At 45.7% G+C, this 13,153-nt stretch overlaps 1 protein-coding gene across 1 annotated transcript in view; it reads left to right on the forward strand.

The window, feature by feature from the left end:
* The window catches only part of SLC17A5 (solute carrier family 17 member 5), a 79,953-nt gene that overhangs the window by 21,080 nt on the left and 45,720 nt on the right, over positions 1-13,153 (forward strand). Inside the window, exons 3-6 of the mRNA XM_083177202.1 lie at positions 3,811-4,044; positions 7,187-7,274; positions 9,168-9,254; positions 10,247-10,365. Coding sequence (XP_083033328.1) covers positions 3,811-4,044; positions 7,187-7,274; positions 9,168-9,254; positions 10,247-10,365 — 528 coding nt within the window. The remainder of the gene's footprint in view (positions 1-3,810; positions 4,045-7,186; positions 7,275-9,167; positions 9,255-10,246; positions 10,366-13,153) is intronic.

The following is a 13,153-nucleotide window of genomic DNA, read 5'->3' on the forward strand; positions in this document are numbered from 1 at the left end:
CTTAAGGCAGTTTTTGAAGGTGTGGACTATACACTCCGCCCCATTATTGCTTTAGCATGGGTAGCCAAAGCAATTATTAAGTGGGCTGAGGCTTTGGGAGATCAGCTGCGGCCTGATTCCGAGGCGTTTCTCTTAGCAGAAAAGCTCAGATGTGCTGCAGAGTACATTTCTGAGGCTGGGGAAGAAGGCGCAAAGATGGCGCCTGAGGTATCCGCCACGTCTTTGTCTGCAAGGCAGGCCCTCTGGCTTAAGGCCTGGGAAGCAGACAGTGAATCAAAGAGATCCCTAGAGTCCTTGGCCTGTAAAGGGGAGCTACTTTTTTGGTTCCGAACTGGAGTCCATCATAAAGCAAGCTACAGGGGGAAAGAGTACATTTCTCCCTACTACGGCAAAAGCTTCAGGTTCAAAATTTGGCGTTTTTAAACCTGCTTTTTGCTCATCCTTTCGGGGTGGAGCATCCAGCAAAGGTCAGGCGGGAAGAGGTAGATTGCCATCCAGTAAAGGGAAATCTTCCAAATCCAGATTTGGAGCCTTTGATAAGAAGCAGGTGTCTAAAGGAGAGGATAAGTCCTCTGCATGACGCGGTGGAGGCTCCCCGTTCTGGCCTCAGAGTGGGGGGGGGGGGGGTCGTCTCCTGCAGTTTCGGGACAAGTGGAATAAAAAAAGGGTGTTGTGGTCCCGGTTCCTCAGGAGGAACGCAAGAAGGGTTTTTACTCAATTCTTTTCTTGGTTCCCAAACAAGACGGGTCGGTCAGACCTATACTAAATTTAAAGTCTTTAAATCTGCATCATTGGGTGGATCATTTCCACATGGATTCCCTGCACTCAGTGCTTGGCAGCATAGAGCCAGGGGAATATTTGGCATCCGTAGATATTCAGGATGCATATCTTCATATACCCATATGCAAAGAACATATTTACAGTTCCAGGCTCTACCCTTTGGTCTGGAATTAGCACCAAGGGTATTCACAAAGGTGATGGCTGTCATGGCAGTGGCACTGAGGCTGAGAGGGATAGTGATTATTCCCTACTTAGACGATCTGCTATTCAAAGCAGAATCAGAGGAAAAAGTCCAGGAACACCTAACAGTGGTGTCACAGTTCTTGCAGGACATGGGATGGTGTTTAAATCTCCCCAAGTCCCATGTGATCCCCATGCAGAGACTGCTGTTTCTGGGGGTAATTCTGGACACTCACTTATACCGGGTATTTCTACCGGAGTCCAAAGCAAGGGACATCCGTCAGCTGGTGTTGATGATACTACAGGCATCTGATCCTACTGTTTGGCAGGGGGTGAAGCTACTCTGCAAAATCGTGGCGACTTTCAAGACGCTCCAGTTTGCCAGGTTTCATTCCAGAACATTTCAATGAAACATCCTTTCCTGTTGGTCAGGGAATGCGAAAAACATGAAACAAGAGAGATTACTTCTATCCCAGGAGACAAAGGAGTCCTTAGTCTGGTGGATGGACGTAGAGACGTTGCAGCTGGGGCGGTCACTCCGCTCCTGGGACTAGGTGGTGATAACGACCGGCGCCAGTCTCAGGGGTTGGGGGGCAGTTGCCCTTCACCTACGGTTGCAGGGCCTGTGGTCCAAACAGGAATCCAGACTGCCAATAAATATCTTGGAACTTCGAGCGGTTTGGAAGACTCTTCAACAGGCGGAAGATTGAATGAAGGGCCTCCTGATCAGGGTACAGTCAGACAACGCCACGGCGGTGGCTTAAATTTGGGCAGAAATCAACATTCCTGTTCTGTCTCCTGTGTTCATTCCGGGGATCCGGAATATAGAGGCAGATTTCCTCAGCAGAGAGGACCTGCTGGAGGGAGAATGGTCATTAAATCCGGAAGTATTCCAGGAGATTGTGAGTCGCTGGGGGCTCCCAGAAGTGGATTTAATGGTATCCAGGAACAACTGTCAGGTTCCGAAATTTTATTCCCGGACCAGGGACCCAGCCGCTTGGGCAGTGGATGCCATGACGGTTTCATGGCACTTTCACCTGGTTAACATTTTTCCCCCATTCCCAATGATACCGTGGATACTGAGAGGGTGAAGTTTTAACAAGTGCAAGCCATTCTGATTGCAACAGACTGGCCCAAGAGGTCATGGTATTCGGACATTCTGAGATTATCAACGGACTCTTGGCCCCTTCCTCTTCGACAGGACCTTCTTAGCCAAGGGCCATTTCTGCACCTGGACCTACCTCAGCTCAATTTGATGGCCTGGCTTATGAGACCTCCTTACTGAAGAAAAAAGGATTGTCTGGCGCAGTTATTCAGACTGCGCTAAGGGCTCGTAAGCCGGTGCTGCAAATTATCATCTAAGTTTTTACCAAAAGTGGTTTCTTCCTTTCATTTAAACCAGGAGAGTGTGCTCCCGATATTTTCCCCTTCCGAAGGTGCAAAAAATAGGGACAAATTAAGGAAGTTGGACATTGTTCGCACCTTGTGAATTTATGTGGAAAGGGTAAAGGACATCCACAAAACGGATCTGTTGTTGGTTCTGTATGATGTGCATAAGAGAGGGTGGCCTGCTTCTAAGCAGACTAATGCCAGGTGGTTAAGGTCAGTAATTGCCTTTGCTTACACCAAGGTAGGTAGACCTGTTCCTTCTCAAATTAATGCACATACCACCAGGTCAGTTGCTTCCTCTTGGACTGTGCGTCATGGGGCTACGGCGGAGCAGTTGTGCAGGGCTGCCACTTGGTCCTCTGTTCACACCTTTACCAAATTTTACAGGTTCCATGAGTTTGCGTTGGAGGACACTTCTTTTGGACGGGCAGTGATGAGAACTGTCAGTCTGAGCGTACCCTCCCAAAGGACCGGCTCGTGAACGTCCAAAGGTTAGCTGTGTCACAGGGATGGACGAAAGAGAAAAGGGGATTTTTGTAAGAACTTACCATTCGAACCCCTTTCTCTGAGTCCATCCCGGTGACACAGCAATCCCTCCCTTACGCTCAGTAATGGGCCCCATACATCAGCAATCACAATTTATGAATTTCCAGATCCAGGGATTTTTTTGGCCAGATAAATGGATTTTACAATCTATCTGACTGTGCCCACACATTACAGATTTATTTCAGTGATCGGCAGATTTTTCCATCTAAAGATTGCATCTTCATATCTGGAAATTGCCCAATCGATTGTCATTTCAGCTGTTCATTATGTAAATAGATGAAGAAGACGAATTGGGAATGCCCACACATATAAAAAAGATCTGCAGATAATACCAGATTATTAAACCTGTTTCAAAACCTGATTAAGCAATCGATTGGCGATTTTGATTGGGATTGCCAAAAGGGGGAGCCCACACATCTAAAATTAATTGTGGCAATCATCTCCATATCTGAAAATTGTCATAATTAATTGCTGATGTATGGGGCCCTTAAGTCATACTTCATGTGTGTCATGTTATGGTTATATGATTGTGCATATAAGATGTCAGGCATTGTACGGAGTTGTGTATCCTAGTGTGCTTTAGAAGTTGAACTGAAGCATGGTGGGATGCAGAAGGGTGGAGCCTGCGTCCAGAAGAATTTCAGTATAGGTGCCTTGGCTCCTGTGGACCCTCCTACATCCCAAGGTTAGCTGTGTCACCAGGATGGACTCAGAGAAAGGGGTTCGAACGGTAAGTTCTTTCAAAAATCCCCTTGTGCCGAAAATCTATATAAAGATCAATTATTTTGGATGACTTGGATGCAATGCTTTATTGGCCTTTATATGAGAGAGTAGAAACAAGTGAAATAAGAGCTGTAAAGTAGGTGTTGTTACTGCAGACATGTATATGACATACAGTTTATCTCTCTTCCCAAGGGAAAGAAGTTTGAATGGGATGCATCTACCCAAGGATGGATACTTGGTTCATTTTTCTACGGTTACATCCTCACTCAGGTTCCTGGTGGATACATAGCTGGTAAAATTGGTGGCAAGTTATTGCTGGGATTTGGAATCCTGGGCACTGCAGTATTTACTCTACTAACTCCAGTAGCTGCAGATTTAGGAGCAGGTTACCTTATAGCGGTTCGAGCACTTGAAGGACTTGGAGAGGTAACTGGTTTTCTTCAATTTAAGTAGCATGTATAATGTATGACTTGTGAAAGAGTGAAACTTTTAGTTGCACCAAACATCCCTTCTAGATAGACATTGTTTCATACGATTTGGCTTGCCCTGAGCATCTTATTCACATTGTGTATAGGTGTGGTGCACTTCCCACGGCGTGACCTCTAGGAATCGTGATAAAATGATATTAAAAACTCTTATCTGTCTTTGCTGTCTTTTCACTCCTGTGTCACTTCAAAGAGATAAATCCTGAAGTCTTGGTCCGTAGTCATAAAAAGTAAACAGAGTGTACACTTACCAGTGGCGTGCGGTGGGGTGAGGCAGGCGAGGCACAGCCTTTCCTGTCATACTAAGGTGTACGCCGGAGTTCTGAGTTTTTATTAAGTGTGTCAAAAATACAAAGAATCTATTAAAAAAAATCTTATTTTTATTATTCTAATAATTTTTATAGTCAAAACTCTGGAGTAAACCCTGTTGTAAAATGTCATTATCTATGTTATGCTCCAGCAGTGTATACTGCTGCACATGTGTATAATCCCGGCATGTACCCCATGGATCATATATTCTGTGCAAATCTGGCTCTGGTACTTGCCAGGGACTCCTCATCCATTTACCTCACCGCACGTCCCTGACACTTACCTAATCAAACTATGGATCTGTTGCCTTGCTTCAGGCCACCAGACATTAGTTAAAGCGTACCCCCACTCACTTCCATAAGTGGTTATGCTAAACACATAATGGTATCTTTAAATCTTCAATTGATAACAGGTGCATACCCCACTCACTTCTTGAAGCACATAAAGGTTTCTTTTCTTTCAAACGCGTTCCAGTACTCACGTAGTCAGATGTTTGGTCACGCACAGCAAGGTATATTTCGCTTTGTATAAAGATTGAGTTAAATGATTTATGAGATTAAAATGATTTCTTCCAGATATTCACCTAGAAAGTTCCTCTCCAATTTAAGAATAACTTTCTAGGTGAACATCTGGTGCTATGTCCTAAGTGGAATGGTCAGTTATCCGCATTGTCTGGCTTTTTTTTCTTTTTGATATTTACACCCGGTGTATAACACCTACCCCCCATCTTCAATATTATTACTTTTATAGATATCTTTGTTTATTGAATAAATACATATACTTTATTATGGAGCTGGTCCCCCCTGTTCCCCAGCATCCACTCTTCTTATACCACTTTTTACATCACAACTAAGTACCGGGTACAAGCCGGTTTAACCTGGTAATTAGTTGCGATGTGAAAGGGGTTGCCGTGTCCCAAAAACGGGTAGCAACACTGCAAAGCAACCAGTAAAAAAGCAGAGTTCTTACCGGTTCGATGCCATGTTGCTTGGCGGTGTGAACGGGTTAAACGACTCGTTTCCCTTCACACTATGGAGGAGGCAGCGCTTGGAGCAGTGCCAGCTCTAAGCGCTGCATCCTCCCCCGCCCCTGATGACGCGCTGACTCCCCACTGCGCCACCAGATGATGTCAGCGAACCGGCAATAATGCCGGTTCGCTGTGGGGATGTGAACATCCCAAAATGCAGGTTCGCGCCGCGACCGAACCATTTCAAAGTCCCAGGGCGAATCTTCATTTTGAGACGTGAAAGCAGTCTTAGAAGGCTTTCCACAAGATCTAAGGGTATTTTGATGGGAATGTCCATTCATTCTGTAGAACATTTGTGAGGTGAAACACTGATGCTAGACAAGAAGGCCTGGCTCGCAATCTCCATTACAGTTCATCCCAAAGGTGCTTGATGGTATTGAGGTCAAAGTTTTCGTCACCAAATTCTTCAAAGCCTTGGTCAAATGTAATAGTCTTTGAGTTTGACCGGCATGCGGAAGATGGACAAATTCAGAGTTTTTTTTTTTTAAAGGGGCAGTCATTTATGAGGCAAACATCATGCCTTGTGAATGAATGCCCCTTTTAAAAAAAAAAGTCAGCATTTGGCCAGCAACCCGCAGGTCTGCTGAACTCAAGGCTATTGCATTTGTCCGCATGTTTTTATAGTCCTCGCTTTGGGCACAGTCATGTTGGAATTGAAAAGGCCTTCCTCAAACTGTTGCCACAATGTTGGAAGCATAGCCTTGTTCATATTATCTTTGTATGCTGGAACATTAAGATTACACTTCACTAAAGATAAGGGGCTTAACCCAAACCCTAAAAAAAATGGCCAAATACCATTAGCTCTACTCCACCAAACTTCACAACTGGCATAATGCAGTCAGGCAGATAAAGTTTCCCGGTATCCACCAAACCCAGACTCACCCATATGACAACATAGATGCGTGATTCATCACTCCACAGAACACATTCCACTGCTCCACAGTCCAGTGTCTGTGTTTTGCATCACTCCATCTGATGCTTGCCAATGGACTTGGTGATATGAGGCTTGTATGCAGCTGCTCTGTCAGTGAAACCCATTCCATTTGTTTTCCCATACACTGCGTGTGTGCTTACATTAATGATTCATTTCTGAGCATAGCGTTGGTGACTTTTGCGGGGGGGGGCTTTGCAAAGCCGTCCTCAAAGCCACTCATCTGCTGGTATTACCAGCAAATTAAGGGCTTTCCCGGCGATGATGCGGGAGCACTCATCGCTGGGCCATACACACTGGGTGGCTTTGAGCTGAAAGCCACTCAAACATGCTGTTTTGAGCGACTTTCAGCTCAAAGTTTCCCAATGTGTATGGGCCTTTTACACTTAACCGTGGAATATCCAGCAGGGATTACATTTTACAAATATCGCAAAGGTTGTATCTAGTTACAATGCCATGCTTGAAGTCAATGAGCTCTTCAGAACAACTTATTTTACAATACAAATGGAGACTGCATGGCTAGGTGCTTAATTTTATACAGCTGTGGCAGCAGCAGGTAACTGAAAACCTGGAATTCAAAACAGGTGTGGCCAAATACTTTTGTCAATATAGTGTATTTTAATGGATGGATGAATGAAAGTTGCATGCTTCCCAGAATGACATGCTACTGGAATTTAAAAAAAAATAGTTTAGGGCTGTACTGAAAGGAGAGAACAGTGTGCACTCAGTAGGGAACGTCATCATATGAAGAGTTTTATGCATTGTAATCAATTTTGTAAAGCTAAAGTAAAGTAATCTGAGCTAATATCTGTACAGGGCGTGACGTTTCCAGCTATGCACGCAATGTGGTCATCTTGGGCTCCCCCTCTTGAGCGTAGCAGACTTCTAAGTCTTTCCTATGCAGGTTAGTATATTGGTCTTAGCCTTGTTTTATGATTTTTATTTTATTTAAAAAAAAAATTTTTTATGGTTACCTAAAAGAATAAAAGAAAGGAAAATGTAAAACTTTTAAAAAGTATTGTGACCCCCTGTACCTCTGGTGGATACATAAGCTGCTATGGTACGTCTAGTCCAGGGCTGGGCAATTGCGGCCCTCCAGATGTTGAGGAACTACACATCCCAGGATGCTTTGCATTAGTTTTGCTATGTGGCCATGCTGAAACTGATGCAAGGCATGCTGGGATGTTAGTTCCTCAACATCTGGAGGGCCGCAATTGCCCAGCCCTGGTCTAGTAGCTATAAGAGCTTCTCAAGCCTTAAACCCCACCCCCACCCCGTTCTAATCCTAATAATGGTACACACACTGTACTTTCATTATAATGCCTCCCTCCAGCATTATTTATATTTATTTTACGCCTCTCCCACTAGTGACTGCTCTCCCCAGTGGGTTGCCACCACCCCATGGGCATATAACCCCCTCATGCAGTGCGCAATGATGCGTATTTTTGGGGAGTTCCTAGCTCCGCATTGTAATCCCTAGCTCATGCATTCCAGAATGGCAGTCGCACTGCATTCTGGGTCGTTATTTGTGCGGTGATGTAGGTGGTCAGACCACCATATTACTGTAGAGCACGGGTGTCAAACACAAGGCCCGCGGGCCAAATCCGGCCCGCCAGACCTCGTCATGTGGCCCGCGCGAGGAGATAGCACGCAGGGGCAGTGTGTCTAAAACAGGAGTGCTGCGGGCCACGTCCACGTCCACGTCCGCCTTACCTGTTCCTCCACTGTCGGCGGCCATGTTCCTGTAGGCACATATGTATGCGGCTACAGAAACATGGCCGTCGGCCTCCAAGGCTACGTGGAGGAGGGCCCGGCCGCCTGTTCCCTCTGATGCCCAGCAGTGACAGACACTGGGTGGGGAAGTCATGATGATGACGCCGCCTGCCCATGGGTCTGTAGAGAAGTAGGAGCAGGCAGGGAAGCTGGACCGGGAATCGAGGACAGTGTGGCCGCAGCAAGCAGTGAAGAAAAGCTGTAGCCGCAGCAGCTGCAGGACAGACGGAGAAACAGTAAGTGAGGATGAGGCTCACACTCACAATAAAAAAAAAAAATATATCTGCTGTTTCCTGAGGTGTCCCCGTGTATAATAATAATAATGCCATGACACCACAGGCTGCTCCTCCTGTATAATCATTTATGTGTCATGGCATTACTTTTATTATATTATACAGGGGGAGCAGTCTGTGGTGTCATGGCATTATTATTATACAGGGGGAGCAGCCTGTGGTGTCATGGCATTCATTTTATATTATAAAGGGGGAGCAGCCTGTGGTGTCATGGCATTATAATTATACAGGGGGACCTACAGATACAACCGGCCCTTTGAGGGTGACCAAACTGCTGATGTGGCCCCCGATGAATTTGAGTTTGACACCCCTGCTGTAGAGGGTTTAGGGAGCCAGAGAGATCTGTTCTGTACTTGCAGAATGGATCTCCTAATGTAGAGCTGGGGAAGTGCCATTACATGTGATGCAAAATCCCTTGGAAAATGATGTGAGGAAACTCTGGGAAAATGGCTGCCTCATCATTTCTCTGGAGACCTGGACTCTGGCACTATGAAGCCCTGCTGCCTTGAGAGGAGGGGGCTCAGACAGATTGTACACAGGCTTCCTTCTCTCAATGTGCTCCTGATATATACATACATATGTATCACATATTTCAGTAAAATAGGTGTGTCTGTTACAAAGCAAACTGTCTAGGAGTCTGAGCAATAATGTCTATAATAAGAATACATAAATAGGATATACAAAGTTATAATTAGTATGCTTAGCATATTTAAACCTTTTTGTCTTTTTAGGGGCACAGCTTGGAACAGTTGTATCCCTTCCTCTGTCTGGCTTAATTTGTTACTACTTGGACTGGATGTATGTGTTCTACATGTTTGGTAAGTAACACTTTTTAAATATCAAAAAGAAAAGATGGTACAACTTTTAAATAGTCCTGCGCAATAATAGTCCAATCCAATAGCTGCTAGTGTGTGGTTCTGAACCCACAGAACCGACCTTCTCAAGACGGTAAATGACAACACCAAAAACAATTTGTATCCTAAGATACACTTAGGGATAGATCCTCACACCAGTGCTGACTTAAAAATAACTACCATACATCCCTTATGCTGTGTACACGGTACAATCCAGCATGAGATTTTGACTATATAGTCAAAATCGTATGCAGATCGTACAGGTTTTTTACCTTGCGATCCCAATGCGCGCTCCCGTGACAGCACAAATCGAAACCCAGATAGACAGGGCAGCAATGACTATATAGTGCAAATCTAAAGTAGATAGCATAAATTGTATGTAAAAAGTACAGAGTTAGCAAAGATTGTATAGCAGTCGAATAGCAAGGGAATCTCACCGTGTGTACACACCATTAGGATTGGCATGCGGCTCCGCTTCTCCAATAGGGATAACTTAAACGGAGATGCACTCCCAGTCCAGGCTCTCACCACTGTCTCCTGGAGTCACTCACTCTTATTCATAAAATGGTGAACGGATGTGATGGAGAACCCGGCAGGCTCACAGACAGGCAAGAGTGGGAATAGATCGTGAAAACCCCGGGGATGGCCCACTGCATAAGCTGAATGAAAGTCCCGTCCTTCTTTCCTCCTGGGTCCTAGTACAGCCACCCAACGCGTTTTGGACACTCCTGTGTCTTTTATCAAGGAGGACTTTTTAAATATACTATAGGTTTAATGTAGGTTCAGTTATTATATTGCCACTCTTATAAAGTCACAAGATGTTTCTCATCATGTTAATATTCCATGAATCCTCAAGCACATACATTATGTTCAGACATCAGGATGGTTTTACATTTGATGTACTTTGTTTTTAGCTTTTGGATGATTTAATTTAATTACTTTCTCTTCGTACACAGGAGCGCTTGGTGTCTTGTGGTTTATAATGTGGTTGTTACTAGTCAGTGATACCCCACAAACCCACCGTACGATCTCCGACTCTGAGAGAGAATATATTCTATCAGCCCTCAAAAATGAGGTAAGTACAAATAATAATTTACCTCTTACACCTCTCCGTAGTCCTGGTTCATAGTTCAAATCGGATCCTAATGGGTAAACATTTTCAATGCAGCATATTAAATGTAAGATTTTACACGCATACTGCAAAAACATTAACTGTTGTTTTGGTAAGGGTCTTATGTGATTGTGTATCTATTTTGTTAAATGGAAGATACAGAGCTTAAAACATAGGACACAAAAGATGCACATGAACAGAATATTCCTAATTCATAATTGAGCAGCGATTTATTATATAAAAAAATGGGTACTTGTTTCCTAGCACGGCCACAAAGATGTTGATCGTGGGCATCGTGAGGAAAAATTGGGGGCATCGCGGCCATCGCATGCACTAAAAAATCGGGTGCGATAGTACCGACGCGATGCCCGCGATTTTCCCATAGGGAACAATGTTAAATACCTCAATTTAGCCGCGATGCCCCCGATTTACCATAGGAATCAATGTTAAATGGCTCAATTGACCCAAATCATCATAGGGAACAATGGGAAATGGGCCAGAAAACCGCTGAACACTGAAATGTCCCCCCAAAAGTAGTTGACGCCACCCCACGATCAACGCGAACCCGAAGCGTGGCGAGCGCAGCGAACCCGAAGCGTGGCGGCGGTACGCGTCCTCCAACCTTTTCATACCCCCACTATCCACGTCGGCGTGGAGTTGAGAATAAAATAGTGTGGCGAGCGTAGCGAGCCACCGAGCCCGAAGCGTGGCGAGCGGACGCGGATACCTGTGAAGCCCGCAAAGGGACGCGTTTACCTGTGAAGGTATCTGCGTCCCCTCGCGGGGCTCGCTGCGCTCGCCACGCTTCGGGCTCGGTGACTCGCTGCGCTCGCCACACTAATCTATTCTCAACTCCACGCCGACGTGGATAGTGGGGGTATGAAAAGGTCGGAGGACGCGTACCGCCGCCCCTCGCGGGCTCGCTGCGCTCGCCATGCTTCGGGTTGGCGTTGATCGTGGGGTGGCGTCAACTACTTTTGGGGGGACATTTCACTGTTCAGGGGTGATTTTTGGGTTTTCTAGCCCATTTACCATTGTTTCCTATGATGATTTGGGTCAATTGAGCCATTTAACATTGATTCCTATGGGAAATCGGGGGCATCGCGAGTAAATTGAGGCATTTAACATTGTTCCCTATGGGGAAATCGGGGGCATCGCGTCTGGACCATTTAAGCCTTTTTTAGCCGCGACCGACGCGATATTGACTTTTTTCAATGCATTTCAATGGGAAAATCGGGGGCATCGCGTCGGTTGCGTCGTATACCACTAAAAATGACACCCGATGCCCGCGATTGTGGCCTTGCTAGGAAAGAAGTACCAAAAAATGCAATAAAATAATCAAACTTTTGGTACTTGTTTCCTAGCACGGCCACCCCGATTTGCATCGGGGTGGTCGTGTCGGAAAAATCGGGTCGATCGCATCGCATGCGATTTGGTCGCATGCGATGCGATCGACGCGACCGACCGATTTTGGACCCGATTTTTTTTTTTTAATGAAATCTAAATCGGGTCCCTGGGACCCGATTTTACATTGGATTCAATGTAAAATATTCCCAACCCCCCCAAATGTCACGGCGTACACCCCACCCCACGATAGACGCCATCCCGAAGCGTGGCGAGCGCAGCGAGCCCACGAGGGGCGGCGGTGCGCGTCCTCCGACCTTTTCATTCCCCTACTATCCACGTCGGCGTGGAGTTGAGAATAGAATAGTGTGGCGAGGGGACGCGTATACCTGTGAAGTTATACGCGACCCCTCGCGGGGCTCGCTGCGCTCGCCACGCTTTGGGCTCGGTGGCTCGCTGCGCTCGCCACACTATTCTATTCTCAACTCCACGCCGATGTGGATAGTAGGGGAATGAAAAGGTCGGAGGACGCGCACCGCCGCCCCTCGCGGGCTCGCTGCGCTCGCCACGCTTCGGGTTGGCGTCTATCGTGGGTTGACGACGGGGACATCTATAATGTGAAATGGGTCATATTGGCCCATTTCACATTTTTCACATTTTTTCACGATTTCAATGTTAAAAAATATTTTAACATTGAAGCCTATGGAAAAATCGGGGGCATCGCGTCGGGACCAATGTTAATGGTCCCGACCGACGCGATGCCCCCGATATTTTACCTTTCCCGACAAGATTTCAATGTTAAAATATTTTTTAACATTGAAGCCTATGGGGAAATCGGGGGCATCGCGTCGGTCGCGTCGGGACCATTGTTAATGGTCCCGACCGACGCGATGCCCCCGATATTGTCTCCTAGCCGGCAAAATGGACCTGATTTCAAAGGAAATCGGGTCCATCGTATGGATCGTGTACCTTAACTTAAAGGTACACGATCCATATGATTGTGGCCGTGCTAGGAAACAAGTACCAAACTTTTAAATGTTTGTTAACGAAAACCATAGGACAGAAATAAGTTGGTAGACATGGTACCCCCTTTTGTCTCTGTACAAAGCTTGGTACTGAACAGAATCATATTCGTGAAAGTTACAAGTGTGTATGTGTATATAAATATTACACCTTGATAAAGGGGTTAGCGAACCCCGAAACGTTGGCTTTCACTTGTCCACCATTCAAACTTTTTTTAAAAAGACCTCCCGAGTGTCTCTGCTTATTCTCTGGACTGTTTGAGATTATATATATATATATAGTTATGCAGGGCGGCACTCCATGTAGGTTAGACTTGGTGCAAGGTCTATATAGGGTTTTATATACAGCACTTACCCCCCACACTCCCTGTGAAGGATCCAGACCA

Source organism: Crinia signifera, chromosome 3, assembly GCF_055691185.1.
Source record: "Crinia signifera chromosome 3, ASM5569118v1, whole genome shotgun sequence".
Classification (NCBI taxonomy): Eukaryota; Metazoa; Chordata; class Amphibia; order Anura; family Myobatrachidae; genus Crinia; species Crinia signifera.